Raw genomic sequence first — 22,371 nt, 5'->3', positions numbered from 1 at the left:
GCCATCCTCATTTAGACCCAAACACTGGCTGACAGAGGGCCCCGAAAGACTTAGGTTACAGGAAACAAAGCTGCTGTGTGCCTGTGAACCCTGCACAGGTCCTGGTGAGGAGGCTGGGAGCTGAGACAGCATGTGTGAGCCTCTGTGTGGATGTCTCCAGTGGTCAGGCCGTGCGCTCGCCGCAAAGCTGGCTTCAACCTGGCTTGGTCCCAGCTACACTTGGAGAAGCAGCAGCAGACTGGGCATGCGCTTCATCAGCCCCGAGGGCCGAATGGATGGTGGATGGAGGTGGCTGGGGAGCTCATGGCCCTTGGACGCACTGAACAGTGTCCAGAGAGGTCTTCCGCACAGCAGAGGCTGCCCACTGCTCCTACCATGGGGCTCCTCTGAGAGGGGTCACTGTCCCCAGCTCTCCCAGTGGTGCTAAGCTCAGCTGCCATGAACACACTTTCTATGAGCTTCCTTCCCTTCCTGCCCTGATGCCCTGCTGGCCCTCTGGGCTGGAAGGATAAATTCCCCAATACACCGCTCACACTTGAGCCCTTGTCCTGGGTCTGCTTCTAAGACAAGACACCAGCTGATGACACTGGGGGGAGGTGGTGTCTGGCTCCAGCCACCCTGAGCCTTTCTGGAGCTGAGATGGGGCAGGTAGGGTCCCTGGGGGCCTGTGCTGGAACTGAGACAAACCAAGGTGCTGGTAGCTGTGGTCTTGTATGGCAGAAGGAACAGAGGCATGGGTCCCAGCAAGAGGGAAAAAGCTGAGTTTGGAGGCACAGAAACAAACGCCATGGTGTCCAGGAAGGGCCTGGTTTACATAGTCGTGTGTGTGTGTGTGTGTGTGTGTGTGTGTGTGTGTGTGTGTGGTGTTCACTGCCAACAGGAGCAGGAGAGATGATGGATACGCCTCCCTCAGTTGTGACAGTGAGGTGCAGCCCGAGGTGACCATGCCCAAGGCCTTGTTCTGCAGCTGTAGGAATGGAGGCCATCGACAGAGTCTTCCCCATGCCACACTGTGGCTAATGGAAGAGGCTGGTCTCCAGACTCCAGCTAGAGTGGCCATCTAGCTCTCCCTGTCCTTTCTGGAGAGATAGGTTGTCTTGGCTAGGAGGCCTCCTATCAGGCTTCTGCTGCCCTTAGGTGACCATAGAAGCCACCACCCCATGGGCTTGCTGAAGGCCCTGATGACAACCCAGGTTGTAACTAGGCAGGGACTGGGTGGCCTGCAGGAGTGTGGAGCTTCCTGCTCAAATGTCCTCAGATGTAACATCGCTTTCCTGTGCTGGGAGGTGGGCTCAGGCTGTCCTTGTGTCACTTAGAGCATTATGCGGTCGGTCTGGACAACTTGGCCATCCCAAGCATGTCTGGCCAATTCTGACAAATGTTCTTGAAGCAAAGTGCCACCAGGGTGGCGATGGCAGCGACAGGGGCTGGGCTCCAGCAGGAAAGCATCAGTGGTGGATCAGCTGGTGGGGACCTCTAGACAGCCGTGGTCTGGCCGGCATCAGATCCCCACCTCCGATGGAGAAGGCAGTGCAGCTGTCTTTGGCTCCACAGGACGCACGAGGGGCTCCTCCAACCACACCCTGGGGTCTGGAGAGGCCCTGTAGCCTCTAAGCTCAGCTGCCATCCTCGGACCCAGACAGCAGGCCTGTGCTGGACTCCAGATGGCTGACCAGGTCCTTGTCCGAGCATCCCAGGTCCTCGAAAAGATCTGAGCCCCATTGCCTGGCCACGGGAGGTACAGCTCCTTTTTCTCCTGTGGACTCCATGCAGTGGTCCTCACCCCTTCCTGTGCACTCCCCGTGCCCTGGGCTGCTCTTGGTTACAGGTGTCCAACCCGGTCATTCTGGGTCAGGACATGCAGTACTGGTTTTTGATCACCAGAGGGCAGCGGTCATCACAGCCAGGTGGCCACCCAGAGGAGCCCAGGAAGCCTTGGCAGAGACGCCAACAGGAAGACAGCCATAGGATGGCACTGATGAAGTTGGGGCGCCTGGAAATGGGGCACCCCAAATCCCACCTCAAGACCCTAAAGGAGTGCAGCCAAGGGGCTGGTGAGAGGAAAGGGTGAGGGGCATGTGTGGGCTGAGCCACAAGAGGCTAGGATGCAGGAAGCAGGAGCACCCGAGCCTCCCCTGCCCTTTGCCCAGCAGTGGACAGAGGCAGATAAATGGGTTCAGTGAGTGTAAAACTGTAAGATGTGCTGAGAAACCCCAGAGCGAACCGCGTGCGCTGCCCCTGAGCGGAGATGCAGACCTGCCCACCAGCTATCACAGCAGTGCAGGCACGTCCACCGCCCGCTGCCTTTCTTTTTCCGAGGGGCTTTCTTTCTTTTTTTAAAAAAGAAAAAGCAATCTTTGCTTCTTCCAGATTTCAAATACAGAGAAAAAGGAAACACCAATGGTAAGGAAACACCTCCAAATGCCAGTCCTGGTGGCTCACCTTCGGTGTCTCCACTCAGCCTTTACAGCCCTCCCGCTCCAGCCTCCACCATTCAATCAGGTACCAGCTCCTGGAGGGCCTGGGCAGGTCTAGATGCCCAGGGCATCTCCCACCTGCAGAGGAGCCTGCAGCTCCTGCACCTGGGTCAAGGTCAGCACAGAGAAGTGAAGAGAGTCAACAGGAGGATGGGTCCAGGTGGGCCTTGGGCAGCAGGCAGGTGGCCCGGTGGCCAGGCTGGAGCCAAGCTTTGCTGATGAGGCACAAGGCAAACTGGACTCTCTGCAGCCCATCTCTGCTCATCTTATCCCTCCAGGGGCCGCCGATGATCCAGCTGTTAGTTCTGGTGGCCGAGGTGGATCATCCCCGGCCAGCTCTCGGACCCCACCTGCTGGAAGTGTGTTCTTCAAAACCCAGTGCCCTGGCCAGCCCCTCCTGGGGCTTGTGCTGCTGCTTAGATTACAAACGACAGACATGCTACTTTAAGCATCTTGCTGGCCACTGAACGCACTTGAGGCATCTGAGGCTGACCTGCCACGTCCTTGCCTCCACCCCTACAGCCTGGGGCACCATGGCTGAGTGACCATGGCATGGTTTGCCACCTTTCTCTCTGAGAATTCACCTGCCTGTTAATCAGCAATGTTTGGCAACTTGCCCTCGTGCTGGGGGTGTTAGGAGGGAACCTAAACTGGCTGGAACAGGATTTCCCCCAATTATCAGCTGGAAACCCTCCTGAGGCAGGAGAACAAAAAGCTCAGTGGATCCAGAAATTCCAGGGAAGTCCACCTTTTCTGAGCTGGAGTCCAGCCTGTGTTTTTGGGCGTGCTGGCTAGGGGAGAGGCAGGGGAGGGTGTGTGGGCTGTGAGGCCACCACTCCTTCCCATCCATCAGTCTCAGGCTCAAGGACTGCCCAGGCCACTGGCGTCACCTTGGGCCAGGCAGGAGCAGCCTTGCAGAGGCCGTCTGTGGTGCATGAGGGGGAGGCTGGGGGTGGAACTGCACTGGCTCTGAGTCTCCTCCCTGCTGGCCCTGGCCGCAGCTCCTGCCAGGGCAGCTGTGCTTACCAGCAGAAGGAAGATCCTCTGGCGGGGAGGGCAGGGAGGCTTCGGGGCCTTTGCAGCACGTGGGCTGTGGAAGGTAGGAGGCTTTGTGCCCTGACCTAGTGCTAATAGCAGGTGCCTGAGGGGCCCCCTAAGGGGACTTCCTGTGTGTGTGTGTGTGTGTGTGTGTGTGTTGCGGGGAGAGGCCAGGGCACTTGGTGGCTGTACCCCGAGAGCTCAGTGGAACCCTAACCCAGCTGGGAGAACCCAGGTTTAGACCAAAGCCCAGATCCCACCCTGCCTGCCATCCCGGTGCCCCTTGCTCCCAACTCCCGGCTGCTCGGGGAAGGACCAAGAGGAGGCTGAGTGAGCTGAAAGAACCCTCCTAACGTCTGCAAGGACAGGACAGTGACACCTGACCCAGCACACGGACATTTGGCCTTTGCTACCACTGCCAGGCAGCTTCTCTGGAAGGAAGGTGGCTCCGGGAATCTTAGAACATCCTCCTTTCCGGCTCCCTCTCAAGGTGGCAAGCTCTGCCTGAACAGGTGCCCCAAGGTCTTCGAGGCCTCTAGATGCACCAGGTCTTTGGAGGTAGTCCTGATGTCAAGGTCTTCTTGCTAGTGCTGGCCCAGAACCTTCCACCTGCAGCCTGCATGCAGCTCCAGGCCAAGAACAACAATCTCCCCTCTGTAGCGTGGCCCTGACCCCTGTTTGGGACCTGAGGACCAGCCCTCGGGGAGGAAGGTCAGGCCACAGTGCATCCAGGCTCCAGTGTCTCTGGCCCAGTTGTGTTCCTCGGGATGTGCAGGGACACTGGCAGGATCCTCCAGGGCCACCCATCAGATGTTTCTGTTAGTGACCAGCAGGTACCAGAGGGCAGAGCTGGCCACTTCTCTGCACCCCAAGAGCTGATTTAGTGCCTGGCACACAGTGGTGTGGCACATCCATCTGGGTAAGTGCAGGATGACAGGGGTGTCATGCAGGTCCCAGGGTGTCCAGAGGCCAGGTGCTCATCCCTCCTGCTCAGCTGTGAGCCATCAGCTCTCGCCCCATGTCATCGGTGAATCCAGCCATCTTGTCTCCTTCATTCTTCCAGGCAAAGCCCCCTGGCTCACCTTGCAACCCCGCTTTGTTCATAAGGAGGCTGTCAGAGGCTGCACTAGCGGGGCCTTGTCTGCTGTAGTCCCTCAGAGGAGACCCGAGCTTCTCTGGCGTCAGGAGTCACACCTGTGTCTACTCTGAGCACACAAAGGTTGTGAGTTTGATGGATCCGAGACAGGGCACCTGGGAAGATGGTTTGGCTCCCGGTTCTAAAGGCCCTGGGTCTGGCCTTGTGCATCGGTGGTCCATGGCTGGAGGAACCCTGGAGGGAACCCTTGGGAGACATCTGCACCATGATGCAGGTGGGAGGGATGGAAAGTTCTGACAGCTTCCGAGTAGACTCAGGCTGGCAGCGCTTGATGAGAGGAAGGGGCTGGCTGGGACTAGATGAGGCTGGATCCTGCCCAGGGGCAACCGGGTGGGCTCTCCAGACAGACTGGGTGACATGTGAGGGAGGGGAGGGTAACCTCTGGATCCATCCTGGATTGGGGGATGGCTGAGGGAGCACAGCTGGGGTCGCTCCTCGAGTGCAGTGTGCTGGCCTCCTGCCCAGCCCCGACCAGCCAGCACAGCCAGATGCTGGGACCGAGCCAGCAGGGATGGTGGGGTGAATCCAAAGTCCCAGAGCAGGGGCTCGGGGAGGCCCAGGGAGAAGGAGCAGCAGGGGGCCGTGGGCAGTGGGGTGGAGGCAGGGCTGGGCAGCTGCCCACTCCCACACTGCGGTGGGGGCTGCCTGGATGGAGCCCACCCAGGAAGGAGGCTGCTCCTCACCAGCTCCATCAGGAAATCTGAGAAGTGGAGGGCTCAGCACTTTCGCCTCTGAGCTGCATTACAACCACATAATTGAAGCTATCTGATTGGAGGGCAGCCAAGCAGGTAGATTACAAGTGATTAGAAATGATAGGAGGGCCTGCAACTCGAGACAGCTGGGCTGCCCCCCCCCCACTCGGCTTGCCCTGCAGACCCCGTGGGCCCAAGCCCCGGCCTCCCCAGCTCCCTTGCTTTCCATTAACAGGTCACTGGCCTGGCCACGGAGGACACACAACCCACCTCCCAGATAAGGTCAGAATCCGCCTGAGGCCAGAGACAGCTCGGCAGACGTGGTCATGCCCGACCCCAGCCCACCCCTTTCCTTCAGGATCCTTGGGGACCGGAGATGAGGCGTGCACGGTCCAGGACGCGGGACCAGAGCTGGTGTCCTACACAGGGGCCCTTCTGAGCCACCCCCTCCCGGACGCTCCGCCCTGTTGGGCAGGGCAGGGCCCCTTACCGGCACTGTCTGGGTCCCGGCGATGGGCTGTGTGCTGGCCTCGGCGCCCGGCTGTTCGGGGCGGGTCTGTGCTGGTGTGTACAGGGTCATGCCGTGCTCTGGGGCGACAGGGGTCTGGCCCGAGTAGTCCTGCGTGGGGTGCGGCGGGGGCGGGGCGTACTCGGTAGGGATGCCGTTCTGAGGCGGAGGGGGGTACTGGGCAGGGGGGTAGGGCTGGGCCATCGCCTCAGGCGGAGCCGTGGCGTCCTGATTGCCCTGCGGAGGGAGAGAGCAAGGCCAGGTTAGGATCTTTCCCTTCCCACGGTCCGCCCGGTCAGTGGCTTCCAGCTGGACAGAGATTTTCCGGGGCTGGACACAGTACTATTAGGGACATCAGCTCAGGTAAGTAGGAGGTGCTGGGCTGGGCATCCAGGAGCTTAGGTCCAGAGAGAGACCCCTGGGTGCAAGCCCACTTGCATTTGTTGGACCTGAGCCCTTCAGGTTATTTTTTTTTAACACTTCAGTTTTAAAAACTGATCACTTTATATTGTGTATAAACTGTAGACCCACATGCAGTTGTGAGACATAACTGCGCTCCTGCATACCTTCTGCCTGGTGTCCCCAACAGTCGTGCCCCTAAGACCACCGTCACCAGGATGGCAACACTGGTCACCCAGCACAGGATGGGGTCTTTATCACCAGCCCCCGGCCTCGTTCAGGCCTTGGGTTTCCTGCTGAGAGCAGGGTGTGAGGTGTCACAGCCACCTCAGGCTCCTGGAGCTCACTGTGCAGAAGCCAAAACAACAGTGTCACAGGGCCTGGGAGCTCCTGTCCCTGTGGTAAGTCTCCCACGAGCTCCCAGAGACCCCTCCTGGCTCTCTCGAAGGCCTGCTGCCCAGGGAAGGGACACGCACTCTCTCATCATTGAATGCAGCTGCTCCTTGGGGCTTTTAGAGGCCAGGTCCGTGGTACAGCTCCTGCAGTGCATTAGGGCAGTGCTTCTTGAAGTAGGGGGCCCAGACCCACTATTTGCACACTGGGGAGCTATGCCGGTAGCTGGTGGTGCAGATCCTCAGGCCTACCTAGGCCTCCTGCATGCTGATGAGGCCACTGATGGGGGTGGGGGCTCCAGCCGCTCACCCCATCCTCCCCTGCAGACATGCTCTCAGTGCGAGCCCCACCGAGCAGGTGAGATGTACCCCTGCCATTCCCCATTGGAGCAGCCACCAAGGGGAGGCCTCCTACCCAGACACGGGCGGGTCTGACATGGTATGTGGTCCCCCACGCCCCACTGTCTCCTTGAGCAGCCTGGGACCAGCACACCTCATTCCCAGCAGACTGTTAGTGAGCACCTGCTGGATGTGGGCACCCAGCAGGCTGCCCTCCCACTCCTGTCCCTCTGACACCTCCAGTGGCAGGCCAAGTGGCTTCTCTGACAATGGGGGACCCCTTCCATACACCATGCTTCCCTCATGGACCAGCCCCCCATGCTTTGCCCTCTGGAGAACATGGCCCTGCACTCCTTGTACCCTTCACTCGGAACATAATCGACTCTTCCTGGGACCCGACTCTTGGGCATCAGGGGAGTGTCAGGCTGCAGCCAGGATTGGCTGTGTTGGGGAGTGAGAGGGCAGGCCCTGCCCCTGTGGAGCTTGCATCCAGCAGGAAAGGAAAATCTAGACTGCAGCTGTCCCGATGTCGAATCACCTGTGAAGGCACCAGGTCCTCTGAGGGCCTGGCTGCCATAGGGCCACGTGCATGAGTGGGATCTGCTCAGATGCCTATGTCTGCCTGCACCCCACAGCCCCTGGAGCCACTCATGCTGGGCTCTGCAGTGGCGCTGTCACCGAGAGGGAAGCTTCAGGCACAGAAGCCCTCTCCTTCTCTTCCTCCCTCCTCCTCCTCTACACAGCTGCCAGTCCCTTCCTCTCTGCAGTGAGTCTGAAACTAGGGCATCACTTGGGCTGTGAGGGACACCTCCCCGCCTTGCTGGAGGTCCTTGTCTCACTGGTCCATATAGCTCAGGAAGCCACATCATCCCCTGTCAGCAGACAAGCTGGGGTCCAGCAGGGGAAGGGGGACCTAGAGTGGGGGAGGGAAGACAGAGGACAGGGCGCCCAGCAGAGGTGGAGGAGCGCCTAGCACCTGGAGTGGCTCATGGAGGGATGAGACACAGACACAGCACAGGGCGACAAGGGGAGGGCCATCGGCGGGCCTTGGCAGTCATGGGGAAAGATCAATTCACTGATAAATATTTGATTAAGCCATCACTAACTTACACTGTCTTCCCAGCTCCCCTCTCCCCACTCCTTCACGACCTGAGAAGGGATGGGCTCCCTGCCCATCTGCTTCCTTCTTGGTGAGCTCTCACCTCTCCCCAACGAGCCCTCCCTGGGTCCCATTTGGGGCCAAGTGACAGCTGCCAATCACACCCACTGTGATGGTTCCCACAGGGCTGGAGCCCAGAGCCCAGAGCTAGAGGGCACAGTCAGGGACCTGTCAGCAGTGTGTGCCAGTTCTGAAGGGGCTTGGGGTAGGCAAGGGCCCCTGTGAGATGGGGACATTTGAGGGACACTACACATTTGAGCACACAGTGCTCTTTGCTTTTACAGAGACTCATTTAATCCTCCTGAATCCCACAAGGTGGACACTGAGGGTCGGAGACTCTGGGACTTGCCAGGCTGGTACAGAAGCCAGGATAACAGTGTAGGTGGCCTGGGTCCCAAACCCACTTGGCTGCAGACTGGCCCTTCCAGGGAGGGTCCTGCAGGGGAAGACAGTGACAGCATCTAGACCCCAGAATGCACAGGAATGAGCCAACAGGTGGTCACAGGTGGCATCTGTCCTCTCTGCAAAGGGTTCTCCATCTGCAAATAGTCACTGCAATGTCCCAGCCAAAGGAATGCAGAATAAACCAAGCTATCGTGACTTGGCAGGCCCTGGGGTGATCCTCGACACCCGTGTCTGGTGTTTCCTCTATGCCATGTTGGGGGCAGTATGGAAAGCTGGCTGCACTTCCCAACCATTTGATGAGGTTTAATAATGTGCCATGCCACCCCGAGCAACTGAGGCCACTTGCAGCCCACATTTCCCAGGAGGTTCGGATGTGGCCCTGGTAGAGAGCCCTGGACCAGACTCCATGGAAAAGCTCAAGAGGAAACACAAGTGCCTGGCCCATCGAAGGGGAACAGCCAGTGTTTGTCCCCTTCCTGTTCTTTCTTCTTCTCAGGTCTGCTGGGGCCAGAGTCAGCAAGGATCTGGGGCTGGAAGGCATGAGTTGAAGAGTTCCCTGCCAGGCTGTGGGGCTTCCGATGGCATCATTTGGAACAGCCGTTTAAAGTGTCTGGCTCTCCAGGGGATGGTGAATTCCCAGAGCAGGGTCACCTCATTCGCCCTGTGTCTCCACATTCTTATGCCCAGCACAGCACCCTGTTGCACTTGGAGGAATCTCAATGAGTGGGTGAATAGATGGATATATGGATGGATGGATGATGGGTGAGTGGGTGTTATGGCTTGTATCTAGATGTCCCCCCAGAGCCTGATATGGTCATAGGTGGAGCTTTTAGAGGTGGACGGATCTAGGGTGTGTGATGCTGGGATCATGGATGTGATGCTGGCATTGATTCATGATGCAATGCTAGGGTTAAGGCTGTCCCACTTTGGATGTGAGTAGCACCCGCCCTAAGGGTGGGTAGCCTGGATGGGATATAAGGGACAGAAAGAGTGTCATTGCTGTTGCTTGTTGCTTTGCTTCTTCCCTATTTTGCTGCTTTGCTGTCTCTGCCCACCATGAACTGTTTCTCCTCTGCGATGCCCCTCTGCCATGCTATCCTGCCTTGAGGCCAGCTGCCTATGGACTGAAACCTCTACAGACTGTGAGCCAAAACAGATCTTCCTTTAACTCTGGGTGTTAGGTATTTTGTTTCAGCAATGAGGAAAGTAACTAAGACAGTGGGTGAGTAGATGGATGGGTATGGATAAATAGAAGAATGGCTAGGTGGATAGGTTCATTGGATTAATGAATGGGTGGGTAGAAAGATGGAGGAATGGATGGGTGGGCAGATGGAAGATGAACAGATGAATGAGCTGAAAGACCAGTCAGGTCATTATCCCTCTCCCTCCATGAGCTTGGCCCTTTCTCTCATTATCATGTTTGCCTGGCAAAACCGATAAGATCCAGCTCTGCCTTCTTCACTCCATGGTCTACACTGAAGGAAGAAACCACAAATTCATCCTGGATCCATGGCCACTCCCAGTTAGGATCCATGACCACCTTTGGTGTCATTCAGCTTCCACACTCTGAATGACTGTTTCATTCTTCCTCAACCTACTACGTGTCTGCTCTCATCCTCACTTTGGGCGATGGCTCCATTTTCCACCTTCTGCAGAGAATAGAAAAGAATGTCCAGGCCCCGCCACCCACTTTCTATTGCTGTATTCTTCCTTCCCTGTCGCTCCTGGAGAAAATCATCCAAGCTCCCATGTGGCACCAATGACCCCAGCTGCACATGGAATATAGCCCTTTTCACCAATGTGTGCTCACGGCTCTGGCAATTAGCCCCCCGCACCCCAGGGTCATTGGTGAGCAGATGGCCTATAATCACTCCTGTGCAGTGAAAGAAAACCCTGCTTGGTCCCACAGCTCCTTCATCCTACAAACCGGATTCCTTGCTTTCCTTGGAGCAAAGCTTCCTGAATGAGCTGTCTACAGCTGCAGCCCAGTGCCTTTGCTCCGGTTCTCTCTCAGTCCCACTTCTAACCAGCTTTCTTTGGCACCAGTCCTTAATGCCAAGGTTGGTTCAGGTGCCCATTTCCGCCATATTGAAAAGCCAATGGTCAGCTTCTGGTCCAGTTCGATGAGGCTCCTCCACAGCCCAGGCTACAGATGACAGCTCCTTTCTCTAGGGAGAGTTTCTTGTCTTGCCTGTGCTGCCCCACTCTCTTGGGTCCTACTTTACTGAAAGCTGCTTCTAAGTCTGTTCCAGCTCCCTGTGCATCTCTCCAACCTTTGTACAGAGCTGGGCTCTGAGGCTCAGTCCTCAGGCTTCTCTGGCTCCACTCACTCTCTGAAGGTTTCCATTCAGTCTTAAAATTTAAAATACCCACTATGTGACAACCCCCATTATCTTCATCCTCAACTCTCCCCAGAATTCCACCTGCCCCACAGCAGTCTCCTCTCACGTATGTAATACATAGTTCAGGCCTGGCATGTCCCGAAAGGATCCCTGCTTTTTTGGGTCAAATTGGCCTTCCCCTTCCCGTGACAGTCCAGCATTCAGCCCAAACCTCAGGGTCAACAATAACTGCTGTGTTGGTCCACACTCCACAAACAATCCAGCAGCAAATGCCACCCACTCGACTTTCACTGTGTGCCCAGAATCCACCATCTCTACCAACTCAATGTTCTCAGTGTCTCTCACTGGTCTTCACGCTCCTGTCCCAGCCCCTCCAGGCTGTGCTCTGCAGAGTAAAATCCAGAGTCCTCATGTGGGCCCCTTGGCCCTAGAGGGCCTGAACTCATCTTGGCTCTCGTCTCCTGCATCCCTCCTCCAGTCTGTTCTGCTCTGGCCACAACACCCCAGCTGTCCTGGACACGCAGCTCCTACCTCAAGGAATGTGTACTGCCCATTCCCTCTACAGGGATCCTCTTCCAGGCACCCATAGAACTCTCAATTCCTCAGGGAGGCCTCTTTGAATTGGGGTCTGATACAGTTGAGATCTAAAATGTCCCTCCAAATTCTCATGTGTGTGACAGGTGATTGATCATGGAGTGCTACACTCATCGGTGGATGCATCCATTGATCAGTTCAGCAGCGGAACGTTCTGTGAGGAGGTGGGCCCTGGTTGGAGGTGGTCACTGGGGTGTGACCTGAAAGAGCACGTTCTTGTCCTTGCTCCTCCCTTCTCTCTCTGTTTCCTGGGTGCCATGCAATCAGCGCCTTTCCTCTGCCATCTCCTCTGCCATCTTGTTTCTGCCCTGGACCCAACCAACCACAGGCTGAAACTAAGCCAAAATTAACCTCCCCTCCTTCAAGTTATGGGTAATTTTGTCCCAGCGAAGGGGAAGCGACTAAGACAGGGTCCCTCCACCTGACAGCCCCCATCCCCTTGACCCACTTTCTCCTCCCACATCTGAGGACTCCAGATGCCTATCACCATCACCTGTCTTCTGTGTCCCTGACATAAGCCCCAGCACAGTTGGGCCTTGGCCTCCCTTGCTGCTGGATCTTCATCCAGTGTCCAGAGAAGCACGCAGCATGGCAGGACCATGATCAGCGGGTGCCTAAGGGAGGGATGAGAGTGCGAGGGAGGAAAGAAGTCCTCATGGCCATGAACACTGAGCCCTCTGTGTACCCTGTGTACCCTCCTGAGTCCCCACAGCAAGCCCGGAAGGCAGGCTCAGGTCTTATCTTACTTTGCAAGTAAGGAAACAGAGGCTCACAGCCGTGATTCCAATAGCACCTGGCCAGCAGCTGGCAGCCCACAGAGATTGGCCAACATGCTCAGGGGTATTTCGGTGTAGTGATCTCACCAGAAAACCCAGTCCTCCAGAGGGCCTGCTCTGCGGCTGTTATCACGTGTCTGCTCCCTGCCATCTTCCCCATGTGGTGGGTACCAAGACATGGTATTCACAGAGGGATAAAGTGCCTGCCCAGGGTCACAGAGCCTCGATCCTAAGAGACCCGCTGAACCTCTACTGCCTGTCTTCTGAGGAGGAGGAAGGCAGGGAGGCATGAAGGGAGTCTGCGAGAGGAGCAGGGCAGTTGGCCGCAGACTCCAGGTCCTGAGAGCCACTGGGGACGTCCCTTACCACTGCAGACCAGGGACACCGCCTCGCCAGCCTGGAGTCAGCATGGGTTATTTACGCCACAGAACTGGTGAGGAGCATGGGGGCTGGAGTGGGGTGGTGAGGGGCTCCATGCAGGCTGGTGCTCGCCCTCAGGCTGGGGAGTTCAGGCCATGCACAGGAGCTGGAACTGGCTGGGTGTGGGCTGAGGGAGGAGTCCCGGGCAGAGAGGCCATGGCTGGTCTGAGGGTGAGGTGGGAGCCCTGGAGGGTCAGGCTGGTGTCTGCCATCTGCCCAGCCAGTCCCCTGTGCATCCTACACTGTCTCTGCTGTCTCTTCTCCCAGAGGCTGGCCAGCATGGACAGGGCCCATGCTTCGGCTTCCGAGTAGCTGGAGGGAGGGGAGTGGCTGTGGGTACTTTCTCCTTCTTACTTCCCTGGCCCTCCTCTGGGAGGCCGTTTCCGGCTGGCTCTGTCCTGGACCATGATGGACCCAGCCTCCTCTCACGGAGCTGTTCTACAGCCCTCCCTCCTCCCTCCCTGGCTCTACCCACTGCTGATTCCTGTTGCTCCTGGGACCAGAGGTAATGACAGCTCTGATGCTGCCAGGGTCAGGTTCCTGCCAGGTCCCCAGTAGTCCTTCTACCTGGCCCTTGAGATACCTCTAGAGTGAGCGAGCTGCCTGCCGCCCACTGGATCCTGATGGCAGGATCCTCTTGCCCAAGGACAGGATGGTATGACTGGGCTGGGCAGCTGCAGGGCCTTAGCTCCTGCATTTGGGGTGGATGCACCCTTGTCCCTGTACCCTAAATGCTGGCCCTACCACAGCAATGTGGAGTGAGTCTGGGCTTGGTCTTAACCTCTTTGGACCTCAGTGAGGTCTGTGGAGTGGGGACAGTGACCCATCCTCCCGAAGGCAAGAGAACCCTCCTTCTCAAAAACGTAGAGCTGAGGACCCCGAGAGTCTCTGCTCACACCACTGGCCCAGCAGCTGGCTGTCCAGCCTGTGTCCTGCAGCCTGTGCATGCTGCTGGGCAGGGCAGGACGCTGTGGACACAGGGTGGTAGAGGAGACGGGAAAGCTGGACATCTGGCAGTGGCTGGGCCCCTCCCTGTGTGGCCTGGCCACTTTCCCTTCCTGGATCCCTCGATTCTCAGGCCCTCCAGGGCAATTAAGCTAATTGCCTCTGACTCCTCACCCCTGGAGAGAGGGCGCCTCACACCCGAGGCTTGCAGGCCAAGCTGCAGTGGGAAGCTGGCAGCGGCCATCTTCTCCCACCTCTGGGCAAACCGGATTCCACGCAAGAGTGAGAAAGGGAGCCGGGGAAACAACAGCCAGCGACCAAACTGTCGGGCGTGTCTGGAGCCCATGCCACCAGCCCAGGAGGAAGCCACCCTGCCTGCAGAGGCGTGGACCTCACCCTGCTGGCCACCCCTACCTGGTCAGTCTTCCTGCTGCCCTGAAGAGGTGGTAATGGGTCCAGGAGCCACACTGCCCCACCCCAGCCCAGAGGCCGAGATGCACCACACCACAGCCTTCCTGCTCCGGCCCGCTCATTCACCGTGTGAATGTGGCTGGTCAGAGGCGTGGAGCACTGGTGGAAGGGGTCTTGGGACAGCCACATTTGCCCTGTGATGGGGACCAGGAAAGGATGGATGTCAACTTCCTAAGCCCCAGACAGGCCAGGCCAGAGCCGTCTTATCTGCAGGTGCCGACCACTGGGCAGAACAGGAGGGCCCGTCCTGGGCAAGCACCTGGTCCGCGGGGCAGCCCTCCCCGTCCTCGGCGGAACTCAGTGTTGGGGGGAGGCCGGCTGGCCTGGGGCTGAACTCTGGGCTGTGGCCCTGGTCCTCTAAGACTCAGTCAGGGGAGCTTGTTGCTCCCATCTCTTCAGCTTGGAAGCAGGGTTGATGCTGCCTGGCCCCCGAGAGGGGATACACATCTCGGGGAGGCGCATATCTCTGGACACCTGGGGCTCTGCACCCTCATTTCTGGCTGCAGTTTGAGTGAACCAAATACTCCTTCAATTCCCACGTCTTAGAAGAGGAAGTAACCACAGGAGACCCAGCCCAGCCCACCAGACGATCTCCCTAGGGGGCACCTTGTCACTGCCAATGAGGAAGCTCCCGTGGTCCTGCCGCTCACAGAGGTGAACAGTCTGCTTCCCAGAAACCTCCACCAGACACCTACTCTGCATGGAGTCTGTGGACTTGTCTTCAGCGGGCTGGCCCTTAACCCACAGCAGCTTTACCCTTCTTGGCTGCTCCTGACAAAGATTCAGGAAGCACCATGTTCATCCCCAACTTACAGGTGAAGAACTGAAGGTGAGTGTTTCTGGTGGACCCAGATCCAGGCCCCTGGCATCATCAGCGTGTGCCCGCACTGTGCCACTATCCTTCCCTGGGCTGAGAGCACTTCCTTTCTCGCTGCCCACCTGTAGAGAGGCGGCTCCCAGGCCACACTTGCCTAACACTTGTTTAAGTGGTTTAAATGGTTCCGGGGAGTAAGAGGACCCCTCGGAGGGCCAATGAGAAGAGTCGCTGCCCAGAGAAGTGAGGAGTAAGGGAGAAGGCAGGATCTCAGAGCCAGAGAGCACTGGATTGTATTTTCTTGGAGGTGACCCCCTCCCCCACTGTTTGCAAAGTGCACTTCATTGGCCAGTGGAGTTTGTGGGAAAAGGGAAAGATTAAGAGGAATGAAGATTAAGCTGGAATACACGCTGATATCCAGGCAAGAGAACTGACACCCACTGGCTGGGGTACCTGGCAAGCCCTGCATCAGACCTGACCATGTTCCTGCTGCCACTCCCTGGGGTGGGTGTGGTTTGGGGGAAGATGCTATGGTGGGACCAAAGGGCACTGGGCAGGGTGAACACAGGGCTCTGAGTATCTCCAAGGAGGGTGGAGCCAGCTGTGCTCGCAGGAAACCCCTGCCACTGATCCTAGGGCTCGAGCTGAAAGGGCCTCCTGAGCATTCCACCCACTTTGTCGAGCAGGACTGGGCACCCAGAGAGGCTGGCTTATGAGGTCCTCTGCTGATGGGAGCTGCAAGGTCAGTGTCCTTTGAGTCTGGACCAGCAGGAGAGTGAGCACCGGTGTGTGTGAACTCGCTCACCAAACAGACACCACCTGCCCAGCCAGCACCAGGTTCTTCCAGCAAGCAGAAACTGTCCTCTGCAGTGGTGGGCTGTCCCAGGGGAAGTGGCTGGGGAGGGAGGCAGGACCTGTCCAGCCACAGCCTACTCTCCCTCGCCAGGCTCCTGCCTCTTGATGCCATTGCTCCCTCAGCCTAGAGGCAGGCCACCCCCATGGCTTATGGGCTTCTGGCCCCAGTTTTGTGGCTTGGGTGGGACCGGAAGGGGAAGCATCCTTCACAGATAGGAACATAGACTCCCAACTAGTCTTGGCCCCCTAGGAAAGCCACGCTGTGGCCAGCAGGAAGGTGAGTGAGGCCTAGAGCTATGCCACTGGAGATGTCACCCTGTCCCCTTCAGCCAAGGAGATGTCCTGGTCCAGGATGAAACATCCACTCCAGGATCATCATACACCTCTTTCTCAAGACTTCTTCAGGTGGCATCCCAAGGGGCTGGCTGTGCAGAGAGATCCTGCAGGCCAGCACTTTGGAGCCAGGGACATAGGTACACTCCACTGAAGGAAAGGGCATTGGAGGCTCAGGGCAGAGTGAGGCTGCCTTCGGGGTTTGGGCACAGCTAAGGCATACAGCAGGTGTTCAAGATATGCAGAGTAATGCTAATAACAGCACAACTGTAGTGTCAGCCACTGGTTGAGGACTTATGAATATTTAGTCCTAGATCAAGCAATAAAAATACACAGTTTCCTGTGATCATTGAGCCAACTCCTGAAAGAAGCTGGGTGGGGGTCACTTGCCCAAGTACACACAGCTAGTATGGCACCAGCCTGGGATCTGACCCCAGTCTGTCCTACGCAGACTCTCCTGATGCTGTCCACTTGGGGATGAGCAGAAGGTGCATCTTCCCCAGGCTGGAAAGGGTGGTTGGCATTGGCCTCTCTTGCCATGGTCACAGGATGCCTCCGGCCCCTGAGTAGGCTCTCCCTGCCTGCCAGTGAGGCAGTGGTGTGCTGGCAAGTGCCAGGAGCCCTGCTCTGGGGAGCCCTGCCTCAGGTGTCTGCCCAGTTTCTTGGGGCAAGATTTCCAGGACCAGTGGTGCTAAGCTGCCACCCTGCCATTAAAGCCTGCAGGTGGGTGCCAAGGACGCCAGCATCCCCGGGGAGGGGAGGGAGGGTCTGCCCCTCGGAGAGGGCTCTGATGCACCTTCCTCAGGCCAGCAGGAAGCCCAGGCTAGGGGCTCTGAGAAAGGCAGGGCAGGAGCTGCACTAGGCCAGGGAGGGATCCACCTGAGTGAGCTGCTCCTTCTGTGCCCGCCAATCCTCTCTGTCCCGACACCTGGTTTAATACGTCTTATTAACTAGTGCTGTCGGACAGGCCATCACACCTCATATTACTTCATTCAGGGACCATTAGGTCCCCGTGTTCCAGCCCCTCTCCTCCTCCTCTTCCATCTTCCTCACCAGGGCTCTTGAGCCCAGTCTGCTGTGACATCCCAGAGGGGCCAGGTTGGATGAGTGTTCCACCCCTTGGACTGAGGGGTGATCTAGGCAGGGCCCAGGTAGGTTAGCAGAGTCACTCTGCAAGTTAGAAATCGGCCAACAAGGCCCATGTTCTACCATGCACTATTGGCAAGGATCAACAGGTGCAGCTGTGCAGGTGGGCTGCCCTGGCAAACACAAGGCCTGTGTGTGGAGCCTGCTGGCCAGGACCCAGGGATGAGCCTGGGTTCCCGTGTGCCAGCACGGGGGCTGGTCTGACATGGCTGCCTGGAGCATGCCCAGCAACCCAGGCTTGGCACAGGGTGGGGCTGCCACACTCTGCTCAGGCTTCCCTGTCCCCACCTTGCCCTGCCACAAGCCTTCTGCCCTTGGCGTAGTTGCCTTATCTGTACTGTGAAGGCAGACTGTGCTGACCCAGCTCTGTGGTCACGCCAGAGCAAGATGCACCTGAGTGAGTGCTGGCCTAGCGAGGCAGCACACTCCGTGTGCATGGCACGTTCTGGGGGCTGTGTGCATCCCGCATGCTCCTTGTACGTGACATGTTCCATGTGTCCTGTGTTCTCCATGTGCATTCTGTGTGCTCCACGTGGATGGCATGTTCTGCAGGCTGTGCTCTGTGCATTCTGTGTGCTCCGTGTGCTACTGGGGACAGAACCCAGGACATCTGTTCTTTGAAGAGGAAAATACCTCCATCCTCATTCCCACCCTCCTCCAGCTGACGTGCCATCATGCCTGTGGCCACACGCCCTGGGCTGGGCATGACCCGAGACCCATCACCGACAGAGAACACACGGCCTTTGCCGGGCTCCACGGCTACTCCTGCGCCTACCGATCATCTCGCTCCCCACAGCTGCACATCGAGGTTGTCAGGAGACCAACACCGGGCCTGGAATCTTCTTCAATTCCCCGCGAAGCCCCAGACTACGATGTCATACACATGTGATTTCTCTCTTCTCATAACTGGACTTTGATGTAATTGGTCTCGTGCTCACTTCGGCAGCACATGTACTCCGCGCATAGTCTAGCTTATGCATTTAAGACCACTATGGAGAAAAAGTACTGTACTTAGCATCAGATGCTAATGGGTTCAAAGCATGAGGCAAAGGAAGGACCTTGCCTGGGCTGCCACGCACATGCAGCCGGCTGCTCAGCACACACTCAGCCCAGGCTCAGCCCCGCCTGAGTAGGAGCTGAGCACCCCGGGGCCAGGGGACGGATCTTCACACCTTTAGGCAGTAATTCCCGCCAAGCTCCCTGCACAGCAGTCATAAACGACGGGCTCCAGGAACCATATTCTCCCCAGCCTTAACTCCACCTAGACTCTCCACCCTGCCGGAGGGATCAGCGATGGCCAACATCCATCTAGCTCATGGGGTCAAAAACTGGGGCATGTTGGGAATAGGGTTCACCCCTGATCACCAGCCACTCTGAAGCACCGCTGACTTGTCCCGCTCCTGGGGCCACTGTACAGTGTGAGACTATGGGGGCTGAGGGGTCAGGTCAGCCATAGGCAGTGAGCATGGGCGGGGTCTCGGGCAGACAGTGGGGTACGTGCTGAATTTGGGGTTAGCGGGAGAGCTGGGCCCTATTTCACGCATGTCCCCTGGGCTCTGCTGTGGTCTGAATCCACAGCTGTGTGCGTGTCCGTGTGTGTGTGCATGCATGTGAGCATAAATGCAGGCACCGCGAGTAATCGCACACAGACTGGGAGGTTCCCCTTTGGGGACAGGTGGGCCATGGTGACAGGTGACGGTACCCATGGCTGGGGAGCAGGCACCGCCCGTCCTGACCGGGGCAGTGCTGTCTTCTGCCCCGATCACTGCCCCGCCTCCGAGGACAGACAGACCCTGAGAGCGGCAACACAAGAGGGGAAGGGAAAGACACTGGGGACCCGAGGAAGGGCACAAGCACTGGGAAGCAGGCACCCCTGGCTCCAAGAGGTAAGGACAGTGCCCTGGAAAGCAAGCCCCACCCCAGGTGGGCAGACCCAATTCCCCCTGGTGGATGGGCAGTGTTGGCCCCAAAGGAGGCTCGCAGTCCCGCACCCACTCACTATCATGAGACGGGGCTTCACCCCACTTCACAGATAAGCAAAGAAAGCAAGGCTCTGAGTCTGGCACCCAGCCTGAGGCACACAGGTGGGACAGCAGCCAACCCTGGGGGCTCAGAGCCCAGCGTGGGAGTAACCACAGGCCTCTTCCCAGACCCCAGCCTTTCCGCCTCAGGGGGAGGCCTGTTGCTCTGCCCCAGGGAGGCCGGTCTCCACCAGCAAAGACGTCTTTGAGGAGGGCAGGGTGAGGAGCCAGTGGGAAGGGTCCCCGAGGAGTCACTGTCAACTCCCGGCAGCGCCCCACTCGGCCCAGCTCATGTCTGATGCCCGCTCCACCAAGGACTGTGTGCTGAGCACCTGCTATCCTGCAACACCATGCCATAGTGAAAAAGACCATGCGAGGGCCGGTCCCAGGCCTCCCCCTTCCTTCAACCCTCCGCCATGTCCTGGAGGTGGTCAGTGCCTACCCTGGGAAGCCTTCCAAGCTACCCTTCCCCAGCTGGGACCTCGGCTTTGTCCCTCCTCCCTCCTTTCTCGAGATGCTGCTGGGAACATCCAGAAAGGCACACACGGGCAGCATCCTGTGTACATGAGGCATCTTGCTGCACTCCTGACAGTGGACCAGCGGACGCCAGGCCTCTCCTGGGGATGGCAAGAATGCCGCCAACACCAAAGCTCCCTCCCAGAGTGGCCTCCTGGGGACAAAGTTGGCCACTGAGAGGCCCCACTCAAGGTGAACCCCCACAGCCCCTGGTCCTGTCTCCCCAGGACCTCGTGGCAGCTCCCTCTGCACCCCCAGGATAAGCCCTCTGCCAGGCACCATGACATCCTCATAGCTGCTTCCTCCACATTCATTAAGAATATTAGCATTATTAATGGCCCATGATCTTCATTTAGCAAATGGAACAGGATATTAAGTGCTATGCCCAGCACGTGAGGTGGGCCAGTGGGGTGGGGATGGCGGGTGGGTGGGAGACCCTGGGAGAGGCCAGGTAGGCAGGACCCATCTTGGGTGCAGCCCTCAGTCTGCGCCAGGCAGCCCCAGGTCCCAGCCATGTGTGCCTCTTCCTCCCACGGTGCCCTCAGGCTCCCAGCAGCCACCTCCTAGTTGCAGCGAGCCCTGGGAGGACACACTCAAATGAGAATTTGCAAAATGTAATTAGGAAGGTAAATTTCCCAGCAACAAAGATTACATAATGCGTCCCACAGCCAAACACCCACCCTCCGGAATGTGGTTTGAAAACTGGCTGTATTTGTCATGTAGGGTAACTCCCCCATGGTCTGCTGGGTGCCGTCTTGGGACAGAGCCCCTGTGTGCTCATACCTGGTCACCTGTCTGCCTCCAATCTCAGCCCTGCAGCTGGGATGCAGGAAGGTCCCCATCACACAGGTGAGCTCAGATTCTGCTCTGCACAGGGGCATCCTAAGGCTTGGCAGCATGGCGCCTCCCAGGAGCTCAGAAATGCAGACTCCTGGCCACACCCTGATCTGCCCACTCTGAACCTGTGGCCCCAGGGAACTGCTGTTCTGCTTGTAAACCGAAGCCCCACAGGGAAGGACAGAGCATTCTGTCCCTGGAGCAGGAGGAACTTCAGTGCTGAGGGGAAGTGGAGAGGAGGTGGCACGCACATCCTGCGCCTGGCCTGGAGGACATCGGCTCAGGAGCCCCAGGGGACAGGGGTCATTGGTAGATAATGGATTTTCCACCAGCTGTGCCAGGATAGAGGGTGGCCTCAAAGCCTTGAGGAAGAACACAGGGGCTGCCTCTGAGTCCATGGGATAGTTACCTGGACACTTCCAGTGCTGGGCAGGCCTCAAGGTCCCTGAGTGCCCTCCTCTGAGAATTAAAATGAGGTGGCCCCATCTGACCCCAGAGACAGTGAGGTTCAAGCCCTCAGCACAGCAGACGAGGAAGGTCACAGGCTACTGGCACCACCTGGTCTAGAACCTGGGTCCCCAGCAGGGGGCAGGAGGTGCTTGTCCTTTACTTGTGTATGTCGGAATACCTGCTCTGCCCACTGCCCAGCCCCAGCTCACGACAGCCAGGCGGACAAAGCCAGCACACCAGAGGCTCACAGAAGAGTCCGGCCTGGAGCTGCGACAGGCAGGAGGAACATGGTGGGGCTTCTAGGGAGGGACCCGGACCACCCTAAGCGCTGTCCCTTGCACAGGGCAAAGTGCTGTCCTCCGGCACGGATGTCCTGCCTCGAGTAGCCCCTAATGTCGGGGTCATCTCTGGAGTGACCACACGGGAACTATCTGGAAGCCGAGCCCTTCCCAGCAACAGTGGCCCAGGCATCTGCGCAGAGGCTGCTCACCCAACTGCCCTCCAGATGCTCCTCACTGCAGTGGGAACTGGGGGGTCCCCAATGTCACACCCACATCCCATCCCTACCCAGGATCACTGTGGGGCCAGTAAGCATCCCCTTGTCCCCGAGGATTGGGAAATCATCCTCATAAGTCCCTAAAATTCTCCAGTGGCCTCGTGTCCCAGAGCTCTACTCTCCTTTGAGGACTTAGGAGTACAGATGCCTGGGCTGGGGCATGGGAGGTGGCAGAGTCTGCCCTTCACCTCCAGCTGGGACAGTGCCAGAGCCCTGCCAGCCTTCACCACAGGCCTTCACCACTCATGCTGTGTGGGGGTCACTGGTCCTGGTGTCAAACCCAAGTCCCTCTTGCTACGGTTTCAGCCAGGTTCCTCTTGCTTGGTTTTGTTCCTAGCCGAGGTGGTGGTCTGGGCCTTCCTCCTACAAACCCAACCCTGTTCCTGGGGACCCCACTTGCTGTAGATTCTGCTGTCCCCAGAGCCATAACCATGCCTTCACCCCCATTGAGTTCCGCTCAGGCTGGCCTCGGTCCCTGAAGCATGTGCATGTCCCAGACTCCCACCCGCCCTCAGCTGCCCCTTCCCTATCGACCTCTCTTGCTGAGGTGAGCCTTGGTATGACAGGAGTGTCACTAGGGTGGGGAAGTGGCTGCAGCCCATGCTGGGAAGTGAGCTCAGGAACTGGCTGTGACAACTACTCAGTCAGGTGTGGTCAGTGTCTGGACCATGGGGAGGTTGAGGCTGGAGAACAGGGCCCAGCCAGATCTTGGGGTCAGCTAGGACCTCCT

At 58.1% G+C, this 22,371-nt stretch overlaps 1 protein-coding gene across 24 annotated transcripts in view; it reads right to left on the bottom strand.

The window, feature by feature from the left end:
- The window catches only part of Rbfox3 (RNA binding fox-1 homolog 3), a 393,013-nt gene that overhangs the window by 15,642 nt on the left and 355,000 nt on the right, over positions 1-22,371 (bottom strand). For all 24 annotated transcript variants that reach the window (XM_087208368.1, XM_021241212.2, XM_087208362.1 and 21 more), the window contains one exon: positions 5,854-6,108. In XM_087208368.1, the coding sequence (XP_087064494.1) occupies positions 5,854-6,075 (222 nt within the window). In that variant the 5' untranslated portion in view covers positions 6,076-6,108. The remainder of the gene's footprint in view (positions 1-5,853; positions 6,109-22,371) is intronic.

The sequence above is a fragment of the Heterocephalus glaber genome, unplaced genomic scaffold (genome assembly GCF_053883595.1).
Source record: "Heterocephalus glaber isolate CG9 unplaced genomic scaffold, H.glaber_assembly_v1.0 deba00000937, whole genome shotgun sequence".
NCBI classification, from domain to species: Eukaryota; Metazoa; Chordata; class Mammalia; order Rodentia; family Bathyergidae; genus Heterocephalus; species Heterocephalus glaber.
The sequence above is the reverse complement of the archived record's forward strand: the minus strand, read 5'-3'. Positions and strand labels throughout refer to the sequence as shown.